At 38.1% G+C, this 27,737-nt stretch overlaps 1 protein-coding gene across 6 annotated transcripts in view; it reads left to right on the top strand.

Annotated features, from left to right (window-relative positions):
* The window catches only part of LOC105219311 (sushi, von Willebrand factor type A, EGF and pentraxin domain-containing protein 1), an 85,293-nt gene extending 57,817 nt beyond the window's left edge, over positions 1 to 27,476 (top strand). For 2 of the 6 annotated variants that reach the window (XM_054227584.1, XM_054227583.1), the window contains 12 exons: positions 843 to 924; positions 14,124 to 15,554; positions 15,619 to 15,821; positions 15,885 to 17,375; positions 17,433 to 22,751; positions 22,817 to 23,029; positions 23,102 to 23,264; positions 23,627 to 23,752; positions 23,927 to 24,019; positions 24,836 to 26,229; positions 26,979 to 27,089; positions 27,168 to 27,476. In XM_054227584.1, the coding sequence (XP_054083559.1) occupies positions 843 to 924; positions 14,124 to 15,554; positions 15,619 to 15,821; positions 15,885 to 17,375; positions 17,433 to 22,751; positions 22,817 to 23,029; positions 23,102 to 23,264; positions 23,627 to 23,752; positions 23,927 to 24,019; positions 24,836 to 26,229; positions 26,979 to 27,089; positions 27,168 to 27,199 (10,658 nt within the window). In that variant the 3' untranslated portion in view covers positions 27,200 to 27,476. Of the gene's footprint in view, positions 1 to 842; positions 925 to 12,319; positions 12,578 to 13,790; positions 14,003 to 14,123; positions 15,555 to 15,618; positions 15,822 to 15,884; positions 17,376 to 17,432; positions 22,752 to 22,816; positions 23,030 to 23,101; positions 23,265 to 23,626; positions 23,753 to 23,926; positions 24,020 to 24,835; positions 26,230 to 26,978; positions 27,090 to 27,167 lie in introns of those variants that run through there. The other 4 variants (XM_054227586.1, XM_054227589.1, XM_054227588.1 and 1 more) reach the window with 4 other exon arrangements.
* The last annotated feature ends 261 nt before the right edge of the window (positions 27,477 to 27,737 follow it).

Raw genomic sequence — 27,737 nt, 5'->3', positions numbered from 1 at the left:
TTAAGTTATTTTTTATTGTTTTTATGTTGTAGTTGTATTTGAACAATATTAAGTTATTTGAAGTTATTAAACTCTATTTATTTGATTTTTAATTAATTTATGTGTGTAATTATTGTGAGTGCTTTTTGTAATTTTTCTCATTTTAGAGTTTATTGTTGTTTTTGTATAATTTATTATAATTTTATATTATCTTGATGAGCTACTACTTGTGTATTTGTTTTAATATTTTATTATTATTAAAAAAAAAAAATTATATATTTTTAATTTTAAATTTTTTATTAATTTTTTTAATTATTTATATTAAATTTTTATTAATAACTTTTTAATTGAATTTTAATTTTATATTATATTTTTAAAATTATTTTTTCCTTTTGTGTTTTTTTGTTATAAATTAAATTATTTAAATATTTTTCTTATTTTTTAAACTAAATTTAATTTTTTTATAAATAATTTAATGTTTTTTTACTTTAAATTATTATTAATTTTTTTTTAAATTTATTTCATTATTTTAATAAAAAATTAAATTAATTTAAATTATTTTCATATATTTTATTTTTAACATTTTTAACAAAATTTAAATTTTTTATAAATAGTTTTAATTTTTTAATATTTTTATACTTATTTAAATATAAATATATTTTTTTTTTATTAAAAATTTAATTAATTGAATTTTTTTTATTTATATTTTTTTATTTTTAATCATATTTTTAATTAATATTTTAAATTTATTTTTTATTTTTTTATTACTTTTTCCTACCCTCATTTTCATATTATATTTTATGTTTCAAATTTTTTTCTCCTTATCATTAATTCAATTTTGTTTCACTTTATTTGCATTTCAGGCTGGGAATTGCGTGGCCTTAACTGTTATAAATACTTCAACATAAAACATTCATGGGAAAAGAGCGCTGAGCTGTGTCGAAGGTGAGCGTAATTAAAATGCAATAACATAACTAAAAAAGTAATTAGTTAGACGAAAATTTTGAAGTTATTAAGTTATTGAAACTTGTGAAAAAAATTAAAAAAAAAAAAACAAATGTTTTGCATATTAACACACTTTAACTAGGTGTGCTAGTCAGTTTTTAGTTTACAACAAAATAGCACTTTAGTAAATTGTTTGTTAATTACGCGCGAATGTGTCTTAATTTGTTGCATAAAATGTCATGTCAATGCTGTCAATGTAATGTCACACCTTAATAGTTGTTTGTTTCTATATAAAGACATTATAAAGTGTTTGTGCAAAAAGTAAGGAAGTCGCTGTCTGCAAGCTATCCGGTTATTGTGCAATTTTCATTTATATTTTTTGCTGCTGATATTTTTTAATAGCTGATAGTATACAATGTTTATTGCCATGCGGTAACGGTGACATATTTTTTTTACTGAATTTTGGACTGAATAAATATACGCATTGTATAAAAGACAATTATAAAATAACATTATTGACATAACCTCTCAAATCGATCATATAAAAGTCGTGACTAAAGCTTACTTGATGTAGTAGTTCACTCCACTGGTTAGTCTCACTCAGACTATTTGAACTCCTAGGTTATTTGCTGCAGAATTTAGATATTCTAAATTCTCCTCTTATATGGGATACTGGTGCTATACAATACCTTTTATACTTTCTTCAGACAACAGGGTTCATGCTAAAATTTTACTTCCCTCACTTCCAGAACACTTCATTGTAACCATATGTTGAGTAGTGGCATAAAATTCTGTTAGAAATAAAATAAAATATTACTTAATTATTTAACAGAAAATTTAAATATATTTTTTCTTAAAAAAACACTGCTTCTAGAGCCTCGTAAATTTCCCAGGGCAGTTCTAAAATTTATTATCTTCAAGATAGAGATTAAAATCAAAGCATATCGGAATTGAAGCTTGGTTTATACTTCAACATAATACATATTTTTATTAACATAATTGCTCTATTATATAATTCTTCTGCATATGAGGCTTTTATGTCATTCAAAGTGAGGTTATGTGAGAAACCCATTTCCAAAACCGAGTGAATGTTATTCCAAAAACAACCAATAAAATGTTAAAAAAATTAATAGCTACTTGTTATTCAACTTAAAAAACTTGAATGTGATGAAATTTGAGGTTATATTCATAGCGGTCATAAATAGTCTAGCAACCATTATCTTTGGAACACAATTTCCAAAATATTTGATTCACAATGTTTTTTTATTCAATAATAATTATATACGGAGTCTGCTGTATACTGTTTTACTGAGAATTAATACAAAAAAATTTAAGATCTCAAAAATCATAGAACCCATCGATTTTCTGGCAACCATTAGATTTGGAACATATAGGTAAAAACAAATCCGGCTACGATGGAGAGAAATTTAATTAGTCTTATATCAACATCATTTAATAATACGATAAAATGTCTGTTCGGTTTTCGAAAATTCCTAAGATCGTTCAAAAATTGTTTTCTTTCGAAATAAGTGAATATAATACTATATATAGGAAGCTTTACTACTGAAATAATACCTAAGTAAAAGACGTCCAAGTTAAGATTTTAACAGTAAAAACAATCTGAAACATTTCGGGTTTGAAAGTGATATTTTTCTTCTTTCGATATCTCTCTGTCTCTCTCTCTCTCTCTCTCTCTCTCTCTCGTTGGCGTTGATTTTATTATTTGTGAGCGAGTAGAAAGTATTTCGCAGGTTGTTACATTTCAGATATGCGTGGAAGGTTGAGTTTGAAGAATGGTTTGAAACTTGATAATATTTTAGACTAAAAATCTAGATTTTCTTCGAATATGAAAGAATCCAGAAAGACATTCATGACTTAGTTTAAAATGAGTTAAGTGAGTATTACTTGTTATAAGAAACGATCTTTGACAGTATGTAGAAACAATGGACATTTTTTTCTTCATGTATCTCCCTTTCTATTGTCAATTTACATAGCTTTGAACTTGCGGATACCATCTGAGTGCCTTATGGTTTAAATTTTCGTAAGATTGTAAAAATAAATGTTTGGAGGAATGGATTCTGGATTCTGAACAGAACATGATATCGAAGAAAAGTGTAATACATAAATAATTTTCGAAGGGCAGCTGTGAAGTTAGAATTTCGAGTGAAAGACTACAAAAAATATAGAAAGTATTTCTTATAACATTTGACATAGAGACCGAGACTCATTTCGAAGAATATTTACAAGATTTTTTTTTCAAAAACTTTAAATATACTCTATAGTTGTATATTTCGCATTTTTTTCTTTGAGATCTATCAGTTAAATTAAAAAAGACAGAAGAAGCAGAAAGAGGTTGACAAAAGGCTCGCTAGGATTGATAAGTGATCTCTATAGCTTAGAAGAATATTATTTGTGAAATTTTTCACTCAGAAAACAGTTTCGTTTTTATGGAGTGTTTTTTGTTTTGAACGTCTTCGTACAATCCGTGGATCTCAAATTTTCGATAAGAATATATAATATATAGCAGGAAACCGTTATCAAAGCCACAGTGTGTATCTGTGATGAATGGTTGTTCTATTGGAACAATTACAAATATTTGAGGTTAATTTAGGTCATATTCGAAAGAAGTCATTGCGGTACTTGTGATTCACCATTGAGATCACTAAAAATCACTGACTTAAAAAAATATATATGCCAAAAGTAAGCGATAAGTGGCTCAGATGATTCATTATGAAAAGTTTCATATTTTCACTGATGATTATCAACTCTATCATCCCTTGAATTAACCAATAACCATATTTCCTATTTTACTAAAGATTTGCAGATAGTAATGTGGGTGGTTTGCTAATGAGTATAAAATATATTTTGAGAGATTTTCGACATTATAGTGATACCTATTTATATAAAATTTGGGAAGCACTAGAATCGACGTAAAAGGAAGGCTCTATGATAAAAATATTGAAAAGGACACAATTTGCAAAGCACTGTAATCGGTTCAAAGTGAATAAATATGAATAATATTGATTTTGTCTGAATATTTTGTAAGCCACAGGGTTGCATTTGGAGAACAAATGTGTTTAGGTAAAAAAAGATTTAACATATCAAAAATTGGAAATTAAGAAATTGTAATAAGGTTGAAAATAAACAATTTGGGAAACGCTGGAATCGGTTCAAAATGAATAAAAATGGAAATTATTGTTTTTAACTGAAAATTTTATAGACTGCAGAGTTGTATTTGAAGTAAAAAGATTTTTTTTTTTTCAAAAACTTTAAATATATATTTTATATATTAAAATCATATTCGACTTCAAAGGTTTCATGCAAGTACAGATATACATTTAGCCATACGCTATAGTTGTATAACAGTATATAATAGCATTTATGTACATATTTCTTTACCCATCTTCATTTGCTTATCAGCGCAAAGTGAAAGATAAATCTAGAGTTCCCTTTTTAACAAGAAGTGCGGGAAAAACACACGCTAATTGGTATGCGCACCTGTTTGTTTAAGAAAAATATTTACGCGCAACAACAAACACACACCATATATCTACACACATATATATAAATATATATACACACGCTTGTACTACAAAAATGTCGCCTAAAGCGGTTATTGAACTCAATTTTACCGTTATTCGTAATATTATTTGCCCACAATTACCCGATTAACACTTAAGTACTACACATGAGCACTTGTGTATTGGTGTAATCATTGTCGTCGATCGATTTTTGTGCTGCGAATTTCACTGCAGATCACTGGCCTAATGGTTATGGGCTACACGTCGACAAACGCAATGCGTAAGGCATGCTAATTCGTGACGCACTTCAAAGCAAAAATAAATAAAAAATCAATACTTATGTAAGTGTGTGTGTGTGTGTGTTTGCTGCTTTTTGGCTAAAATCGTCAAAGTGAAATGATTGAAGACGTCGCTGTCAGTCAATTTGTACGTGTAGTGTACTTAGCAACTTGTCATTGTACATACATACATATGTATAACTGTACTACACTATGTAATGCTAATTGTGCGCACTTATGTACCGTTAAATTTTACATTTTATACAAAATTATGTACCAAGTTATGTCTTACATGTGTATATTGGTTACTTGTAGCTTAATTAAGTCCAACAACTAACTTGGCCATATTTACCAGGTAACCGCTTTATTATAGTATATACATATCTATTTATATATATAAATATATCTACTTATATACATGTACAATATTATTTGGTATTAGAAAGTGCGCTGTTTGTCATCAAAGTGGCGAGGAAATGTTTCACGTTAATAACCACCAGCATATTAAAATCCATTAATGTAGTATAAAACATTTCCATTTTCTTCATGTATACAATATGTGTCACTCTGAGTGCTAAAGAAAGTATATTTGTCTGCATAAACTGTGAGGAAGTCCAAATTTTAACAATAAAAAAAATTTCCTTGTTGATGAGCAGTTGAGTGACTAGTTTGTGGCAACTTTGGCAGCCTCACTTCTTCATGTGTAGATATTAGCAAGTGGTCAGATTAAGCTTAAAGACATGATCTGTCAAAAATAATTTAATTTTTGCCATATTTAAACCCACTTAATAATTATTTAAATAAAATTTTAACATTTCCCAATTTATTTCTGAGTTCTTCTATTACACATTTTCATGTTTAAACATGTTTTTTTCTTCAAATACAACTCTGCAGTCTATAAGCTTTTGAGCTAAAAATAATAATTTCCAATTTTATGCACTTTGAACCGATTCCAGCGATTCCCAAACTGTTTCTTTTTGACCCTTTTACAATCAAAACCCTTTAACTCAAATACAACTCTGCAGTCTATAAAATTTTCAGTTAAAAATAATAATTTCCCTCTTTGTTCACTTTGAACCAATTCCAGGCCTTCTCAAACTGTTTCTTTTTTTACCCTTTTACAATCAGAGCCCTTTTACCTCGAATACAACTCTGCAGTCTATAAGCTTTTGTGCTAAAAATAACAATTTCCCTCTTTATTCACTCTGAACCGATTCCAGCGTTTCTCAAACTGTTTCTTTTTGACCCTTTTACAATCAAAACCCTTTTACCTCAAAAACAATTATGCAGTCTATAAGCTTTTGAGCTAAAAACAATAATTTCCATTTTTATACACATTGAACCGATTCCAGCGCTGCTCAAACTCTTTCTTTTTGACCCTTATTACAATTTCTTAATTTCCCATTTTTGATATGTTAAAACTTTTTATACCTAAACACATATTTTCTCCAAATGCAACCCTGTGGCTTACAAAATGTTCAGACAAAATGAATATTATTCATATTACTCACTTTTAACTGATTTCCAGTGCTTCCCCAATTGTGTCCTTTTCAAAATTTTGATCATACAGCCTTGTAGTTACAATTTTTTTTCACTTTCGAAGGAACCTCGATTCTAACCTATAAAAACGTTTTTGTTTTATTTTTAATTTTTAATATTTTTACATCGATTCTAGCGCTTCCCAAATTGTATATAAAAAGGTATTATTACTAAACGGTCGAAAAACTCTCAAAATATATTTTAGACTCATTAGCAGACCACTCTTATTACTACAATCGACTCTCATTAATTCGAAACTCGAGGGACTCTTGAAATATTACGAATTATCGAGTGTTTGAAATATCAAATGGTTCGAAATTTTTGAAAGAAAATAAACAAAACTTCGAATTATTAAGTGTTGGTTAATTTTTATTTATTAATATAAAAATGACAAGAATTGAGAGGTACATTCGTGTACATACATGTATCAAATTAGGATCTTGCTTCCTTAACTGACACCTCTGCCAAAGGTTCCGATGTATCGCCCTCATCTTCATCGTTACTTTGCGTATCTGTCGCAGATAAAATTTCGCCATCGATTAGTGAACCTGAGACAGCAACATTTTCATCCACTTAAACAAAATCAGAAAAACTCACACCGCAATCGTCAAACATTTATACTTTCTAGGGCTCATAACTAACGCTAACTTTAAATCTGCATACCAACGAAAGAGTAACAGTAACTGGATAACTAAACAAACCAATTCGTGAGAAGTGTGTGCGTCAAATAGTCAAACTAATCATAACAAAAACAAAGGCCCGTAAATCTTGATACAAGTTTGAACTTGTCGGAAAATGTACTTACAATCTTTCCGCCTCTTCTCTCTGCAACTTTGAATTGTCGAGTGTTGGATGCTGATAAGTTCGAATTAACGCGTCGTTTTGTTAAATATCAATGATTTTTTCGTTCGAATTACCAAGTGTATGAAAATGTATTGATTTAGTTCGAAATATTAAGAGATTTAGTAGGGTACTCGTGATAACTTTGAATTATAGAGAGGTTCGAATTTTCGCAGGTTTGAATTAACGAGAGTCGACTGTATCTGCAAATCTTTAGTAAAATAGGAAATATGTTTATTGGTTAATTCTCTTCTATTAACCAATAAACATAGAATTGATCTTTCCAAATCCTACTTAGTGCTGCATGAAAGAAATCAGTGAAAATATGAAACTTTATCATAATGAATCATCTGAGCCACTTATCGCCCACTTTTTTGCATATACATTTTTTTATGTCAGTGATCTTTAGTGATCTCAAAGGTGAATCTCAAGTACCTCAATGACTTCTTTCGAATATGGCCTAAATTAACCTCAAATATTTGTAATTGTTCCAACAGAAAAACCTTTCATCACAGATACACACTAAAGCTTTGATAACGGTTTCCTGCTATATATTATATATTCTTATCGAAAATTTGAGATCCACGGATTGTACGAAGACTTTTAAAAAACACTCCTTGAAACACGCCAATAGAAACGAAACTTTTTTCTAAGTGAAAAATTTCACAAATAATATTCTTCTATGCTATAGAGATCACTTATCAATCCTTGTGAGCATTTTGTCTAACTCCTTCTGCTTCTTCTGCCTTTTTTTTTGACTGATAGATCTCAAAGAAAAAAATGCGAAACGTTTTTGTTTGAATTCATCCATCTATTTGAGATAATCTATTAATTATAATACTTTATATGACCTTGTTAATCTGAACTTTGATCTTCGTAAAGGTTTGGTTCGGTATGTAAACTTCTTGTGAAAAGTCGAAATATCGATAAAAAATACTGAAATTATTTCTATATATTATACGAGTATTTCCATATTAAATTGAGTTAGATACTCCTTTAAATATTTTAGAATATAATGCGAAAAATATAGTTTTAGCCTACATACATATATCCATAAGGTTAACGAGTTCAGAAAGAAAAGAGAAACTCTTATAGGTGTCAGATTTACACTTAAAAGATTGAGACAGCACTGATTTAGATTATCTCGCTTAAAATATTTATTAGAAATCTCAGTACATAAAAAATCGCATGCGATAATTTTACAGTCTAAGCTAATCCATTGCATTCATTATCTAGATGAAAATGCTTATTAATAAATTATAAAATAAGCTCTTATACACTAATGAGTAACCATTTCCCACGTCAAGCGGAGAAAGCTTCAACTAAACTCATTTTCTAACATTCTAACTGCTAGCTGGAAAGAAAATTATTCTATGAGACTACTTGGAAATCAGCTAATAGTCGCACGTTGGCTAAGTAACTAATAAAAGTGTATAAAAAATGAAAAAAATACAACAAAAAATATTGTAATGTGAGTCGGCTAACTCAGCGTGGCAATAGAACGCGCACAGCCACCGACACTTGCTCTGCAGTCTCGCTGTCGCAGACACAGATTAGAGCGCGACGGCATAATGAGAAAATGCACAGATAAGCATAATTTTACTTGTCAAGTTACATACTTACATTTATTTACATGTTCAGTTGTGTGTGTGTGTGTATGTATGTTTATGGATTAACAAAGGCATCTCTTGTTTCAACTCATCAACTACCTGACTACAAGCTAAGTGGCTCTGTCTCTAATGCGCCGCCTTCAATTTTGTACACTGCCTTGACTACGTTGACTTTGCTGTGCAACGCGCTGCAGCAATTGATGCCTAGTTTCCAAAAACCAAAAAAATAATAATAATAAAGTGGGGAAGTATACACAAAAATAACAACAACATATAAAGCATTAACCTATTTAAATGCTTTTGACCATTTGAGTTCAGTGACAGGTGTTTTGTTATTGTTTTTGTGCGCCAACAAATTGAAAATCATTGCATTCCATTCAGCGAAAGAATCTACAACAAAATGAAGTGAAGAATTTAAATTGAAGACCCCACTCACACTGCGCCGTCAGCGTCAGCGTCTTTTGTGCCTACAGCACAGCATCGCCGGTGAGCAGGTAGCTCGCTCACCGCTGCCATCTAACGCTCGCACTATTAATATTCTCCACAATTATTTATTTTTTCTTGTTTTTTTCTTGTCCAAATTGGCCGCGGCGTCACTCTCGTAACTACTTAGGAGGAAAGAAATAAATTTGTGTAGTGATTGATTGTGTTAGATTTCTTTGTTGTGCACAAAAAGTGAGATTGTTTCGCTTGAAATTTTTTGTCGGAATAGATTTTAGAGATTTTTTTCACACACCAATTCTTATGACGCATTTTTTAGGCGGCTGAAAGTGAGTTCGAAAAAAAAAACTTTCACTATGGAGACTCTTGTTATTATCTTAACATTACCTCATTTTATTTGCTCCATAAGAAAGGACCAAATGTCAGCTTAACGCAACGAGAAATAAAAGTCTTTAAATTAAATTCAATTCCATTTTTTTCTTTCGAGGAAGAAATAGGATTTATCAGAATTTAATCACTGTAATGCGATTTGACTCCTTTTTTTTAATCTGTCTTCTTCATTTGTTGCATTAAATGCATTCCTTACAAGCAAAAATAATCCTACCATCTCCGGATTGCTTTGAGTATATCTAACGAAGCGAGATTGACCGAACTTAGAGCTCAACGAGTCAGCCAGTTTAATCCATCCATCCATCAACTATACATTTTTCGCTTATATTAAAGATTAAGAGTCATTACTGACTTTTGGAGAACTCACAATAAACTTCCTTAGTACTAGGTAATCATGAATATATGAAGTAATATAACTCCTTAGCAGAGGTCGAGAGCATTCATCTTAAAAAAATAAATGGTATTCTCATTCATATTCTCATCTTAAAGCCTCAGAATTCACTTTTCGTCAAATTGTCAGTACATGTGTTTTTGATGACGTCATTTTAGCCTATGCCGAGCGTCGAAATTCCTAATTCCTTCACTGCACTTTCAAAATGTCTGCTTAGGATGGTTAATGCATATGTTTGGTCTTCAATGGAACCTATTTTTTCTCTTTTTTCAAGAAATAAAAAAAACATCTTCTACTCCGAAGTTGATCATACTATACATCAAGGTCCCAAAGTCTCCGAAGGATCTCAAATGAAACTTAGTGAAGAGAGTAGATTGGTTTCATGAATATATCTCACGTAGTTTAAGAAAACCAGATCTCTAGATTCGAAAGTATGTTTTTTCTCTAAGTTTTTTTTTTCAGGTCTCTTAGATATTGCCGGTCTACTAAGTTTTATGCGCCTTAATCAATTTTTTTTTTTCAAGAAGTTCTTCATGTCTCTTCTGCTCACCTCATCGACTCATAGCGAATTTCACAGCATCAACACTTTTGCTGACGTCACTTTAGCTTACGCAAAATGTCAGAGTATCATAAACTCTCCGCACCAAAATCACCAACTTTGCGCTAAAAATCACTAAAGTATACAAATTGTCTACAATAAGTAAAAATTCACACGACTCAAGTGTGTGTTTGAGTTTAAACGAAATTTGAAGTACCAAAGCGTGACACTTGAACCGCACAGCTTGTACGCCCCAATACCGGACGTGGTCATTTTTAACGTGCCAGAAAGCGAAATTGGTTGTTGATAATTGTTGTTGTTGTTGTGGTTTCTCACTTTACTACTGCTTATTAAGAAAAATATTTACACAAACATTTGTTGTTATATTTTTGTTGTAAATATGATGCATGCTTGTAAAGCTTAACGCTTGTTATACATATATACAGCTATTTTGTCTGTAGACATATCGTATTTTTCATATATTTTTTACCAAGAGCCGTGTGAATATGTCTCTGTTTTTCTACCTGAGTGAAAGTCACAGCTGCAATGAAATTGGTAGAAAATCAACAAAACAATTTCGGTGTCTGTGTGGTAACTTGTTCTAAAGCTTAAAGCTTTCGAAATTGTTTGGAAATTGACATGCAAGAATTTGTGGAATTTCACTTTTGGGCAGTTGTGGCATTTTACATGGTTGAATGAGCGCGGGTACAATTAAAAAAAAAAATATTACAGAAGAAGTCTTTGAACTGACAAATGTTGGTTGTTGCTCACAGTTTTTAGAGAGTGAGAAAGCATAGTGGAGGTATTTGATGAGCAATAGCACATTACTTTGTTCGAATGTTATATGGCTTGTTTAGGCAAATTTACCTATAATTGGATGAATTATATAGATATAGGCTTATCTATTCTACTTGTATACTAAGGTAATAGGTGCTGTCTTCAGGTCTTTGAGGATCATTTTCCAGCATTTAAATAATCTTAATTTTTTTGAAATTTTAAGTTCATAAAAAAATACATTCCGCTCCTTTTTCTAACCCTTCAATTTCGGGATTATACAATTTTGAATTCGGGATCTCGATATTTTCTAATATAACAGTTAGTATAAAATGCTAACTGTATTTAATTAAGAAAAATATAAAAAATAAAAAAAAATTAATCTCGACTTTTCGGCATACCGAAGTTCTGAATCCGAGAAATGTATGTAGTATCCGTTTAATATGTTATAGCCTCTTCACACAGCCGCTAATTGATCAATTAACCGGCCTCTACTCGATTAAAACGCTGATTAAGATCAATTTACCATATAAAATAAAACTCGACATTCATTTTTAATTGAATTTTAATCGACTTGAAAATGAAATGCAACTCTGCGACAAAGACCGTATTTGTAATTCTATATACCTTCTTTGTCTGCAATTGGCTGTATTTTTTGATAAAATAACATTGATACTACTCGACGGTAGATGTCGCTGCAGAAAATAGCCATCAACCGATGAAACTTACCAACTTCTTATGAAAAGCAAAAACAAAAATGTATAACAGCTGATCGGTTATTGAGTAGGTAGTGTGAAGGGAAAAAACTGAATAAATAACTCAATAAATATATTAATTGATCAATTAATTTGGCTGTGTGAAAAGGCTATTAGCTGTTAAGAAAAAAATATAAATTCCGTATTCGCGGAATCCCGAAATTTCAAACGCGAAGCGAAGGCATGTAAAAAAGCTAACTAGAGCACCCGGCTTCACTGTTCATTGCACCAAATTGTGTGCAAAACTGTGCATATGTGTGCTCCTAGTACTAAATTTACCGTCACATCGCCTGCAATTTACACACACGTGCACCGGCTGGCGCGCAACACTTATTGTTTATTGACAATTTGGTTGCAGCTGTGCAGATTTATGCTCGCCATTAAGTATGCGATTTTGAATGTTGCGGCATTTATGGCATGCGGGCAAAATGCAATGCAGCGCAACAATAACAACAAAAGAATGCAGCGTTGATTTGGGTGTGGCTTAAGTTGTTTTGAAAGCACAAAACCAACAACAACAAGAGCAGTAATAATAATGATGAAAATTCCAAAGGAAACCTGTTGGCGTTCAAAGAGGTGTGGTAGTTGTCGAAATCATGCTGGTTGTAAAAATGTTGTCAGATGTAGTTATATATGGATGTATGTATATTTTTGAGTATTCTTATATACTATAATTACAGTTTGTATATATATATAGGTATATATATGTATGTGCTTTGTGTGCATTTTTAGCTGCATTCTTTGATTAATTCTTTTATTTTTAACCTCGCTGTCAATATATGAATTGAATTTAATTGAGATGCCTTGAGTTTGTATAATTTTTTTGCAGTAGAGTTGCCAACTACTATTTTTAATAAATAAATAAATAATTTTATGATAAATTTTAAATTTTATGCTCATAAAATAATAATGACGAGCTGAACCGCGAAAAATATAGATGACTTTGACGGTTTGAAAAGCTACGAAGTCCATAAGAGCCAACTAAACCGAGCTTGAACAAATATTACAGTTCAGACCCTACGCTTCTTTTTCTACTACGTTAAGTCCATTTTTACCGTTATGTACCTAAGCATTCGCTCTTGTTAGTTTAAGGGTTCATAGGATCCAAAGCTTTTCTTTCATTATTCAAAAGTTCCTAACCTAAAAATTGTGCTCATAAATAAGTCAAAAAATTCAATGACTCAAGGATGAAATAACCGGGGAATACTGTGCATCCATCAATCAAAAATATGAAAGTGAAAAATTGCGAACTCGCCTTCCTTCACCATAAGCAATCGGTCTCACAATCAGCTTGAACCAACTCCAACACGCAGCATTCAATTTAAACTGGATTTTTGAGAAATAAAAGAATGATAAAAAATACAGAAAAAATAAAAAAGAATTAAAAATAAAAAATGATCAAAAAATTTAAAAATAAAGATATGAATCATACACAAGCATATAAACCACTCTGTAAGCTCCAATCGGCTGGCCTTCGCTCTACAATTTCCGCGCTGCTGTGCGACTATGGTACATATCAATGGCATTTAATGACCCCACAGCGTTATTCTTAAATATACCTACAATGGCGGTATATAATAACAACACATTATTGTTGTTGTTGTACTTGTCTGTCACACTCATATTATTGTTGTAATTGTTCCACTATTAGTAACTGCCGCTACAAATTTGAAATCATACCATTTGGCATTGATTTGGAAAGGAAAGTTTCCAACGCAAACTGACAACCAGCGCCATTGCTATTGTTGTTATTGTTATTGTTGTTGCTGCGTTGACTAACACAAATTAGGCCAAAAGCATAATTGAATATGTTGTTGTGTGTTTTTTGTTAATAAAGAAGTAAACTACAGTCGTCGAATGAGCTAAAAAGAAGAGCCGCAAAGAATTCAAAGAAAATAGAAAGTTTGGCTGATGACAAGTTAGTGGCAGAAATTGTTGGTGTTGTTGTGATTTTTGTATTTTTTTTTTTTAAATAATTTCGTACAAAAAATTAGCGAACGCGTGAGGAAATGTGCTAAATTCTTGTAGAAAACACTTGCGCTTATTGATTTACACTTTCTACGATTTTAATTTTTTTTTATAAAAAATTTTAACTAACAACTCCATTCCCTCTCCTCCACAGATATGGCGCCGAACTCGTGGCTATTGACACCTACGCGGAGAATAACAACACTTTGGCGATTGCGCGCACAAACGATCCCAATCGACGCGCTTCTGATAAGTACTGGTTAGGTTTGGCTTCGCTGGATGATCTGCGCACCAACACCTTGGAGTCCGCTTCGGGTGCGCTCATCTCGCAATACTCCGGTTTCTGGTCACTGAATCAACCCGATCCAATGTCTGGTGAATGTGTTGCTGCCACCTTCGCGTCGCGCATGCAATCCTGGGGTTTGGACACCTGCGAGAGTCTGCTGCCGTTCATGTGTCGCGCGCCGGCGTGTCCACAAAACTCCATACACTGCTCGAATGGTTTGTGCGTCAATCAGGCGTTCAAGTGTGATGGCTCTGATGACTGTGGCGACGGTTCGGATGAGTTGGATTGTCCGGCGCAGTGTCATTATCACATGCAATCCGGCGGTGATGTGATTGAGACGCCAAACTATCCTCATAAATATGCGGCGATGAGCAAATGCAAGTGGACGCTGGAGGGTCCATTGGGTAGTAATATAATTTTGCAGTTCCAAGAGTTCGAAACGGAGAAGACTTTCGATACGGTGCAAGTGTTGGTCGGTGGACGCACGGAAGATAAGTCAGTGTCGTTGGCAACGCTGAGCGGCAAGTTGGATTTGACGATGCAACCATTTGTGTCGGCATCCAATTTTATGATTGTGAAATTCACTACGGATGGTAGTGTGGAGCGTAAGGGTTTCCGTGCCACGTGGAAGACGGAGGCGAAGAATTGTGGCGGTGTGTTGAAGGCGAATCTGCAGCGTCAAACTTTGACGAGCCCTAATTATCCGAAACAATATCCCGGCGGTTTGGAGTGTTTGTACATCATCAAAGCGCAAGCCGGACGCATTATTTCGATTGAGGTAGATGACTTGGATGTGGCTGAGGGACGTGATGTGTTGCTCATACGTGATGGTGAATCACCAATGAGTCGTCCTATTGCTCATTTGACTGGTAAAGCTAAGGATAATGAGAAGGTCATTATCTCGACGGGCAATGCTTTGTATCTCTACTTCAAATCGAGCTTGGGTGAGTCCGGCAAGGGCTTTAGCTTGCGTTACATACAGGGCTGCAAGGCTACAATCACCGCACGTAATGGTACTGTAACCTCACCTGCTTATGGTTTGGAAGATTATCCAAAGAACCAGGAATGCTATTTCACCATACGCAATCCAAGCCGTTCACCACTTTCGTTGAAATTCGATAAATTCATGGTACACAAGAGCGACTTCGTACAAGTCTATGATGGTTCATCCACAGCTGGTCTGCGGTTGCACTCAGGTGATGGTTTCACTGGCACCGTAGCGCCTAAACTTACATTGACTGCTTCGTCCGGCGAGATGTTGATCAAATTCACCTCAGATGCGCTCCACAATGCGGCTGGGTAAGTAACGAAAGTTGCGGTTGTTTTTTTAGACTCTTATTTTCAATATTTTTTCCCTTCACAGCTGGTCCGCCACTTACTCTGCCGACTGTCCCGAGCTCAAACCCGGTATTGGTGCTTTAGCTTCGAGTCGTGATACCGCTTTTGGCACTGTTGTGAAATTCACCTGTCCTATCGGCCAAGAGTTTGCAACCGGCAAGAATAAGATCGTTACCGAGTGCATGAAGGGTGGCAACTGGAGCGTCTCGTACATACCAAAATGTCAAGGTGAGTTTCAACGGCATGGTTATTGTAAATTATACTATAACTTATCTTTTCTACCATTCACAGAGGTCTACTGTGGTCCTGTGCCGCAAATCGATAACGGTTTCTCGATCGGCTCCTCGAACGTCACATATCGTGGCGTCGCCATGTATCAATGTTACGCCGGCTTCGCTTTCGCTTCGGGCGCACCCATTGAAAAGATTTCCTGTCTGCCCGATGGCCGTTGGGAACGTACACCCACTTGTATGGCTTCGCAATGCTCACCACTACCAGAAGTGCCACACGCAAATGTGACGCTGTTGAATGGCGGTGGCCGCAGTTACGGTACTATCGTGCAATACGAGTGCGAATCGGGTTATGAGCGTAATGGACATCCTGTGTTGATTTGTATGTCTAATGGCACTTGGAGCGGTGATGTGCCACGTTGCACGCGCAAACGTTGTTACGAATACCCGAAAATCGATAATGGTTTCGTTGTGGACTCAGCGCGTCCGTACTTCTTTGGCGACGATGCGCGTGTACAGTGCTATAAGGGTTACAAGCTGATCGGTAGCAATATTATACGTTGCAATTCAGAGCAGATCTTTGAGAATCCACCCACTTGTGAAGATATCAACGAGTGCACATCGACACAATGCGACTTGGCCACAACGGAGTGCATGAACACGAATGGCTCGTTCCATTGTCAATGCCGCAGCGGTTTTGCGCCAACGCCAGAGTGCCGTCCTGTCGGCGATTTAGGTTTGGCTAATGGTGGCATACCCGATGACAGCATAATGACCTCGTCCAGTGAGGAGGGTTACTCAAAGGGTCTGGTACGTCTCAATTCAGGTGGTTGGTGTGGCGCGCTTGTCGAACCGGGCGCAAATTGGATTTTGATTGATCTTAAGGCACCAACAATACTACGTGGCTTCCGTACGATGTCCGTACAGCGTTTCGATGGCAATGTCGCCTTCACCTCTGCCGTGCGTCTACAATATACTGACGATCTTACCGATGTATTCAAAGACTATACCAATCCCGATGGCACAGCTGTCGAATTCCGCATATTAGAACCCACTCTGTCGATACTCAATCTACCAATGCCCATTGAGGCGCGTTACATACGCTTCCGCATACAAGATTATGTCGGCGCCCCATGTATACGTATGGAGTTGATGGGCTGCACACGCTTGGATTGTGTGGATATTAATGAGTGCGCGAAGAATAATGGCGGTTGCGATCAGAAATGTGTGAACTCACCCGGTAGTTATGGTTGCTCTTGTAATACGGGCTACCAACTCTTCGCTGCCAATGGCACAGCCGGCTATAGCATTGAACGCACTGAAACTGGGGAACGCGATGGCGATACTTATCAGCGTAATAAGACTTGTGTGCCACTCATGTGCCCACCGCTGTTGGAGCCAGAGAATGGCAAGCTCTTGACCGACAAGAACGATCATCATTTCGGCGATATTGTGCGTTTCCAGTGCAACTTTGGTTATATTATGTCGGGCAGCTCTGCTGTGCTTTGTTTGTCCACTGGTCAATGGAATGCCACGGTACCAGAATGTAACTGTAAGTTCACCTTTTACATTTTTATATTAACTCCTTTAACCAAAATTTCGTTAACAGATGCCAAATGTGTTTCCTTGCCTGATGACAAACTGGAGGGTCTCTCGGTAGAACGTCCAGATCCTGAATCTGTGCTTGTTCCCTTCCGTGATAATGTAACTATCACCTGCAGTGCGCCTGGTCGTAAGCTACGTAACACAGCCACTTCCGGTTTCCGTCAGTGTGTGTATGATCCCAAACCTGGTTTACCCGACTACTGGCTATCCGGTTCACAGCCTTCTTGTCCACGCGTTGATTGCTATCAACCAATGCCAACACCTGGTGCTGAATATGGTCAATTTGTGGACACACGCTTCCAAAGCTCGTTCTTCTTCGGCTGTCAGAATACATTCAAGTTGGCCGGACAGACGTCACGTCACGATAATGTCGTGCGTTGTCAGTCTGATGGTATTTGGGACTTTGGCGATTTACGTTGTGAAGGTCCTGTGTGTGAGGATCCTGGTCGTCCAAGTGATGGTCGTCAAATCGCGCGCAGTTACGAACAGGGTTCGGAAGTGTACTTCGGCTGCAATCGTCCCGGTTATATATTGATTAATCCTCGTCCGATTACTTGTATACGCGAACCTGAGTGCCGTGTGATCAAGCCATTGGGTGTTACTTCTGGTAAGATACCCGATTCTGCAATAAATGCCACCTCGGAACGTCCCAACTATGAGGCAAAAAATATACGTTTGAACTCTGCGACTGGCTGGTGTGGCAAGCAGGAAGCATTCACTTATGTCAGCGTCGATTTGGGTCAGATACATCGTGTGAAGGCGATTTTGGTTAAGGGTGTGGTCACCAATGACATTGTTGGACGTCCCACTGAGATACGTTTCTTCTACAAACAAGCTGAGAATGAGAATTATGTTGTGTATTTCCCCAATTTCAATTTGACTATGCGCGATCCTGGCAACTATGGTGAATTGGCGATGATTACACTGCCGAAATATGTGCAGGCACGTTTCGTTATTTTGGGTATCGTCAGTTACATGGATAATGCATGCTTGAAGTTCGAGCTGATGGGTTGTGAAGAACCCAAGAAAGAACCACTACTAGGTTATGACTATGGCTACTCACCATGTGTGGACAATGAACCACCAATCTTCCAGAACTGCCCACAACAACCGATCATAGTAAGACGTGATGAGAACGGTGCTGTGTTGCCGGTCAACTTCACCGAACCCACTGCTGTTGACAATTCCGGCTCAATTGCGCGTCTTGAAGTCAAGCCACAAAACTTTAAGACACCCTCGTATGTGTTCAAGGATACTGTAGTGAAATACGTGGCCTTCGATTATGATGGTAATGTGGCGATTTGCGAGATCAATATCACGGTGACAGATGTCACACCACCACTGCTACAATGTCCACAAAGTTATGTAATCGAGTTAGTAGAACGTCAGGATAGCTACAATGTGAACTTCAACGATACACGCAAGCGCATTAAGACCTCCGACGAATCTGGTGAAGTGCGTGTCACTTACACACCCGAGCGTGCTGTTATACCCATCGGCGGGTATGAGAATGTTACCGTTACTGCCACTGACAAGTACAACAATCGTGCTTTCTGTCACTTCCAAGTCTCGGTGCAGGCTTCACCGTGCGTGGATTGGGAACTGCAACCGCCAGCGAATGGCGCTATCAATTGTCTACCAGGCGATCGTGGTATTGAGTGTATTGCGACTTGTAAACCAGGCTTCCGTTTCACTGATGGCGAACCATTGAAATCATTCTCTTGCGAGACATCACGTTTATGGAAACCCACATCGGTTGTACCCGACTGCGTTTCGGAAAATACCGAACAAGCTGACTATCAAGTCACCGCTACTGTCACCTATCGCGCTAACGGCGCCGTTGCACAGGCGTGTCTCAATCAATATCAAGATATGCTGGCACAACACTATGCCGGTTTAAATCGTCTGCTGTCGCAGCGTTGCTCGGCTGTTAATGTTAATATGAATGTGTCCTTCGTGAAATCGGTACCTAGTTTGTTGGAGGAGAATGTGGTAAAGATGGACTTTATACTCTCGATTCTGCCCGCCGTCAGACAACCACAACTGTACGAACTTTGCGGCTCCACACTCAACCTGATCTTCGACTTGAGTGTGCCCTACGCCAGCGCCGTCATCGATTCGTTGCTGAATATCTCCAACATCGGCAATCAGTGTCCACCGCTGCGTGCGCTTAAGAGCAATATTTCGCGTGGTTTCACTTGCAGCGTTGGTGAAGTGTTGAATATGGATACAAGCGATGTGCCACGTTGTCTACATTGTCCCGCTGGTACTTATGTCATAACTGGACAAAGCGTGTGCACTAACTGCCCACGTGGATACTATCAGAACCGCGATCGTCAGGGCACCTGTCTACGTTGTCCGGCTGGCACATACACAAAGGAAGAAGGTTCGAAGGCGCTCGCTGATTGTATACCCGTCTGCGGTTTCGGCACATACTCGCCAACTGGGCTGGTGCCTTGTTTAGAGTGTCCACGTAACTCGTACACTGGTGAGCCACCAACTGGCGGCTTCAAGGATTGCACCGCCTGTGCACAGAATACATTCACCTTCCAACCGGCTGCCTCTACAAAGGATCTGTGTCGTCAAAAGTGCGCACCTGGCTTCTACTCATACACCGGTTTGGCTCCTTGCTCACCCTGCCCAGTCAACTACTATCAGAGCGCTATCGGCGCACAAACTTGCAATGAATGCCCGACAAATATGCGTACCGAAGGTCCGGGCGCCAAAGGACGTGAGGAGTGTAAACCAGTGGTGTGTGGTGAAGGCGCTTGTATGCACGGCGGTCTTTGTGTGCCCATGGGACATGGTGTGCAGTGCTTCTGTCCGGCTGGTTTCTCTGGCAGACGTTGTGAGATCGATATTGATGAATGTGCTTCGCAGCCTTGTTACAATGGCGGTTCTTGTACCGATCTGCCACAAGGTTATCGCTGTGAGTGCCCAGCCGGCTACTCTGGCATCAATTGTCAGGAGGAAGTGAGTGATTGCGGTAATGATACTTGTCCAGCGCGCGCTATGTGTAAGAATGAACCTGGCTTTAAAAACTACACCTGCTTGTGTCGTAGCGGTTATACTGGCGCTGATTGTGATGTCACCATCGATCCCTGCACTGCGAATGGCAATCCATGCGGAAATGGCGCTAGCTGTTTGGCTTTACAACAGGGTCGCTACAAATGCGATTGCTTGCCCGGCTGGGAGGGTATACACTGCGAACACAATATTGATGACTGTGCCGAGAATCCTTGCCTATTAGGCGCTAACTGTACCGATCTAGTAAATGACTTCCAATGTAGTTGTGCGTCTGGTTTCACCGGTAAACGTTGCGAGGAGAAGATCGATTTGTGCTTGTCGGAGCCTTGTAAACATGGCACCTGCGTAGATCGCCTTTTCGATCATGAGTGTGTCTGTCATCCGGGTTGGACTGGTGATGCTTGCGATATGAACATTGACGATTGCGCTGAAGAACCATGTGCCAATGATGGTGTTTGCGTGGACTTAGCGAACGGTTACAGCTGTACTTGCGAGCCTGGTTATACTGGCAAGAATTGTCAGCATACCATTGACGACTGTGAATCGAACCCATGTCAGAATGGCGCTACCTGTGTGGATCAATTGGATGGTTTCACCTGCAAGTGTCGTCCAGGTTTTGTTGGTCTCAGTTGTGAAGCGGAAATCGATGAGTGTTTGAGCGATCCATGCAACCCTGTAGGCACTGAGCGTTGCCTCGATTTGGATAATAAATTTGAGTGCGTCTGCCGCGAAGGTTTCACCGGCTCATTCTGTGAGACGGATATTGATGATTGCGAGGCAAGTCCATGCTTAAATGGCGGTCAGTGTCGCGATCGTGTTGCTGGCTTTGAGTGTACTTGCTTGGATGGTTGGCGCGGTGTGCGTTGCGAGCGTCAAATTACATCGTGTGGTGGTCAATCGCCATGCCAGAATGACGCTAACTGCATTGACTTATTCCAGGACTACTTCTGTGTGTGCCCAAGTGGCACGGATGGCAAGAATTGTGAGACAGCGCCCGAACGTTGCATCGGCAACCCCTGTATGCATGGCGGCAAGTGTCAAGATTATGGCTCCGGACTGAATTGCACATGTCCAGCTGATTTCTCTGGTATCGGCTGTCAATACGAATTCGATGCTTGCGATGCTAATGTTTGCCAGAACGGTGCTACCTGCATTGATTACGGCAACGGCTACTCCTGCGCCTGTCCACCTGGTTATACTGGTAAAAACTGCGAAGATGATATTGTCGATTGTAAGGACAACTCATGTCCACCTGGCGCTACATGCATCGATTTGACAAATGGTTTCTACTGTCAGTGCGCCTTCAATATGACTGGCGATGATTGTCGCAAGACCATACAAGTAGACTACGATTTATATTTCAGCGATCCGCTACGTTCAACTGCCGCGCAAGTGGTACCTTTCTACACCGGCGAGTCAAACAGTCTAACTATAGCAATGTGGGTGCAATTCGCACAGAAGGACGATACTGGCATCTTCTTCACACTTTATGGCGTGCAATCAGCACATATTGCCAACCATCGCCGCCTATTACTACAAGCACATTCAAGTGGTGTGCAAGTTTCCATCTTCGAAGATCTGCCCGACGCTTTCCTCTCCTTCGGCGAGTACACTTCAGTGAATGACGGACAATGGCATCATGTGGCCATACTCTGGGATGGTGTCACCGGTCAACTGCAATTGATTACAGAGGGTCTTATCGCTAGCAAATTGGAATATGGTGGCGGACGTACTATGCCACAATATATTTGGTCCGTACTTGGACGTCCACAACCCGATGAGACAAGAAATTCCGCATCATACGCCGAATCTGGTTTCCAAGGTACAATTACTAAAGCGCAAGTTTGGGGACGTGCCCTGGACATCACCTCCGAAATACAAAAGCAAGTGCGAGATTGCCGCTCAGAGCCTGTACTCTATCATGGTCTTATACTAAACTGGGCCGGTTATGAAGTAACATCGGGTGGCGTTGAACGTACGGTACCATCAATGTGCGGCCAACGTAAATGTCCTAACGGTTATCAAGGTCCAAATTGCCAACAATTGGTTGTTGATAAAGAACCACCAATTGTCGAGCATTGCCCAGGTGACTTGTGGGTCATAGCTAAGAATGGTTCAGCTGTTGTGACATGGGATGAGCCACACTTCAGCGACAACATTGGCGTAACGAAAATTGTCGAACGTAACGGCCATCGCCCGGGCACCACACTGCTATGGGGTTCCTATGACATAACCTATATAGCTTCGGATGCAGCAGGCAATACGGCCACATGCAGCTTCAAGGTTGCTTTGTTAAGTGAGTATTTTAGCAAAGACATAATTATTTAAATGGTACTAACATCACTTTGTTATAATTTACAGCCGAATTCTGTCCACCTTTGGCCGATCCAGTTGGCGGTGTGCAAGTCTGCAAAGATTGGGGCGCAGGCGGTCAGTTTAAGGTTTGCGAGATCTCTTGTAATACTGGCTTACGCTTCTCTGAGGATGTACCTGACTTCTATACATGTGGTGCTGAAGGCTTCTGGCGTCCAACACGCGAACCATCCATGCCGCTGATTTATCCATCTTGCTCACGTAAGTGTTCCTCATCTGTCTTTATTGTTGGAGTTGTAAGTAATCTAGAATAAATATTGTTTTTGCTTACAGCATCCAAACCCGCTCAACGTGTCTTCCGCATTAAGATGCTCTTCCCATCGGATGTACTCTGCAACAAGGCTGGTCAAGGTGTGCTACGTCAAAAGGTGACGAACTCAGTGAATGCTCTCAATCGTGACTGGAACTTCTGCTCATACTCTGTGGAGGGTACACGGTGAGTGATTTTTTGAATATAAAATTTTGAAGTGAAACCGCTTTTTGGTCTTTCCGTAAATGTGGATCGATAGACTCTATTTAGGTGAGGTCTTTGAAACATTTTTGTTATTCATTCAAGCCTCACCTAAGACTTTTTAAGGTAATCTTGCGAGGTTTTGACCAATCTTCATTAGTCTCAGAGACCAAGTCTTTTTAATGTCAAAGCTCTGAGGAGCTTGGAGCTTAAAGCTTTAGAAAAGCTCATTTAAAACCTTTTTTCCTGATTCTGCAACTACTTTTTTGTATTTTAAGATTTTTTTCACTCCCGAAATATATTTCTCAGTTTACTAATATAATTTATTTCTGCTCTCATCCCCACAGCGAATGCAAGGATATCAAGATTGATGTGAAATGCGATCACTATCGTGCAGCGCAAAGTCAACGCGTGAGTCGCCAAGTCAAGGATGGCGGTGTATACGTGATGGAAGCCGAGATTCCAGTGCTCAAGTAAGTAATAAAATCAATTGGAAATCTGGCGGAAGAAATATGTGTGTCCTAAATGTTTATATGTTTGTTGAAGTAATCACTTAGCGTGTCTGTATATATGTGAATGTGTGAATGGTTACTGTTTCTATGTGTTTGTTTTAATTGAATTTAACACAATTAATCAATGATTTATAGCGAGAACGATGAGGTCGAGCCGCGCGGTCGTCAAGGACGCCAACAAGCTGGCGGCGATACGTACATGCTGGAGATACTCTTCCCAGCAGTAAAGTATGTTTATGCTCATTGTCGAATTTCTGCTTCAATTTGCAATTTTGCGCACATTAGCACTTTAATATCGCTGGACGAAAGCGCTTCACTCTCCACATGATTTATGCATTTTCGGTTAAGTTTTTTATTGGTGGCTTGTGGCTTTGTGCTTTTAAGTTTTGCTGTTGCTTTGGGAATTGGTTTGACAGCATAATGGGTTTTCTCATTATTGCTTAACGCTAACTTAACCCAGAGATTGTACTTAACATGACATTACGTGACGTAAAGTGACTTAACGTAAATGGACCGTCTAAAATAACATGATATGACATAACATCTGAAAATTTAACTTAACGTAACATAACATTACTTGACGTAACATAACTTAACGTAACGTGACGATGTTACGTTGACAAAATTTAACTTAACGTAACATAACATTACTTGACGTAACATAGCTTAACGTAACGTTACGATGTTACGTTGACGTCACGTTACGTTAAGTTATGTTACGTTAAGTTAAATTTTGTTATGTTATGTCATATCATGTCGTTTTATACTCTTACGTAACTTAACATAACATTATAGCGTGACTTAACATCTCATATTGTGACATAAAACAGCATAATATGATAAAACATAACAAACCGTAACATAATAACTCATAACATAACATAACATAACCTGCAAACCACAAACATCACTTGCATCAACCTTACTGCTAATACCATACTCACATATTGTGCTTACAATAATCCAATAATGCTTAGCTATTAACGCATAAACCCACGCTGTCTGCGAACATAAGTATTAACTTACAACTTTTATTATTCACAGCGACCCGGTTATACACTCGAGCACAGGTGAACGTTCGACCGTTAAGAATCTCTTGGAAAAACTCATATTGGAAGATGATCAGTTCGCCGTGCAAGATATACTGCCCAACACCGTGCCCGATCCAGCTTCATTGGAATTGGGTTCGGAGTATGCTTGCCCCGTCGGTCAAGTGGTTATGATACCCGACTGTGTGCCATGTGCCATTGGCACCTACTACGATACGGCCAATAAGACTTGTGTCGCCTGTGAGCGTGGCACTTATCAATCGGAGGCGGGTCAACTGCAATGCAGCAAGTGTCCAGTAATCGCTGGCCGTCCGGGTGTTACTGCTGGTCCTGGCGCACGCTCTGCTGCCGATTGTAAGGAACGTTGTCCAGCTGGTAAATACTTCGACTCGGACACTGGCTTGTGTCGCTCTTGCGGTCATGGCTTCTACCAGCCCAGCGAAGGTTCATTCAGTTGTGAACTTTGCGGTCTCGGTCAAACAACACGTTCCAGTGAGGCTACCTCACGCAAGGAATGTCGCGATGAATGCAGTTCTGGTCAACAACTCGGCATCGACGGCCGCTGCGAACCCTGTCCACGTGGCACTTACCGCACACAGGGCGTACAACCCTCATGCGTCAATTGTCCACTCGGCCGCACAACACCCAAAGTGGGCGCCAACTCTGTGGAGGAATGCACACTGCCCGTCTGCTCACCCGGTACTTATCTCAATGGTACACTCAATATGTGCGTGGAATGCCGTAAGGGTTACTACCAACCGGATTCACAGCAAACTTCCTGTATACAATGTCCACCCAATCACAGCACAAAGATCACCGGCGCCACTGCGAAATCGGAGTGCACCAACCCATGCGAACATATTGCCGAAGGTCGGCCACACTGTGACCCCAATGCCTATTGCATATTGGTGCCCGAAACGTCGGACTTCCAGTGTGAGTGCAAGCCTGGCTTCAATGGTACCGGCATGGAGTGTACAGACATGTGTCATGGCTACTGCGAGAATTCCGGCACTTGTGTTAAGGATCTCAAGGGTACACCATCGTGCCGTTGCATCGGCTCATTCACTGGTCCACACTGTGCGGAACGCTCTGAGTTTGCTTACATTGCCGGTGGTATTGCGGGTGCCGTTATCTTTATTATCGTGATTGTACTTCTGATTTGGATGATCTGCGTGCGTTCGACGAAGCGACGTGATCCCAAGAAGATGCTGACGCCTGCTATTGATCAGACAGGTTCACAGGTGAACTTCTACTATGGTGCGCATACGCCTTATGCGGAGTCCATTGCGCCGTCGCATCACAGCACCTATGCGCATTACTATGATGATGAGGAGGACGGCTGGGAGATGCCGAACTTCTACAATGAGGCGTACATCAAGGATGGCGGTGGTGAGTACTAGTTTTACCCGGTTTTAAGTCTTAGATAAACTCTATACTTAAATTTAGGTTAGTTTTAGTTGAATTATATTATCGTTACTGTATAAACTATATATTTTGCTATGTTATGTTATGTAATTTTAAGTTTTGTTATGTTATGTTATTTTATTATACACTATATTATGTTATGCTATGCTATGTTATGTTATTATATGTTATGCTATGTTATACTATTTTATTATTGTTATGTTATTCTATGTTAATCTATGCTATTCTATGCTAAGTTTTGTTGTGTTATGTTATGTTATGTTATGTTATGCTATGTTTTTCATCAAAATACTCTAATTGCATTTCATTATATGCTATATTATGTTATTCTATGCTATGTTATGTTATTTGATGTTATGCTATGTTATTCTATGTTAAGATGTGCTATGATACCTTATGCTCTACTATGTTACTATATTATTCTATGTTAGTCTATGCTAAGTTATGCTAAGTTATTTTATGTTATGCTATGTTTTTCATCAAAATACTCTAATTGCATTTTATTATATGCTATATTATGTTATTCTACGCTATGTTATGTTATGCTATGTTATTCTATGTTAAGATGTGCTCTGATACCTTATGCTCTACTATGTTACTATATTATTCCATGCTAGTCTATGCTAAGTTTTGTTATGTTATGTTATGTTATGTTATGCTATGTTTTTCATCAAAATATTTCTAATTGCATTCCCCTCCTCTACCCCTTCCAGGTCTGCATGGCGGTAAAATGAGTACATTGGCGAGGTCGAATGCTTCGCTGTATGGAACTAAAGAAGACTTATACGATCGACTGAAACGACACGCGTACACTGGCAAGAAAGGTACAATAAACCGTTAACCATAACTCAATTCGAAATCAATAAACGCTCAATTTATGTGTTTTTGCTTTTGCTTTGCAGAGAAGAGCGACAGTGACAGTGAAGTACAATAAGCGCAAATCGCTACGAACTCGAAACACACACACACATACACACATACATAAACACATGCATTGAAGTGTGCCGTCCAACAATGGATGGCAATAAAGAATTGTGGTCATAAAACTAACGAATCAGCGTCACATGGAAAATCTGTAAGCGACGCCGCTGATACATTGTATTTAAATGCGAATAGGTTTTAGTTTAGTACCGTACGATTTAGTAGTGAAGTGGAGCAGGCAAATGGTAAGCATGAGACAGTAAAGTAAAGTGGTGAGAATAAAAATAAAAACAAGCACAAGTGAAAAACACTGCCTTTAAAGCGCGAAAAGTTGGCAAGACTACGAATACTCACTACACACATACAAACAAAAAAAAACGCGTTTTATGCATTAAAAATTTGAAAAAAAACAAAAACAAAAAATTAAAAAAAGCTTTATATTGAATTGTTGTAATTGAATTTGTTTAAATTTGTAATTTTTAATTGTTTCTCACTTTTGTATACACACACATACACTAAAGTATTTTTGAATTGCAGCACTTTGACACATG

This window comes from Zeugodacus cucurbitae, chromosome 3 (assembly GCF_028554725.1).
Source record: "Zeugodacus cucurbitae isolate PBARC_wt_2022May chromosome 3, idZeuCucr1.2, whole genome shotgun sequence".
NCBI classification, from domain to species: Eukaryota; Metazoa; Arthropoda; class Insecta; order Diptera; family Tephritidae; genus Zeugodacus; species Zeugodacus cucurbitae.
Note: the sequence above shows the minus strand (reverse complement) of the source record. Positions and strands in the feature narration are given on the sequence as shown.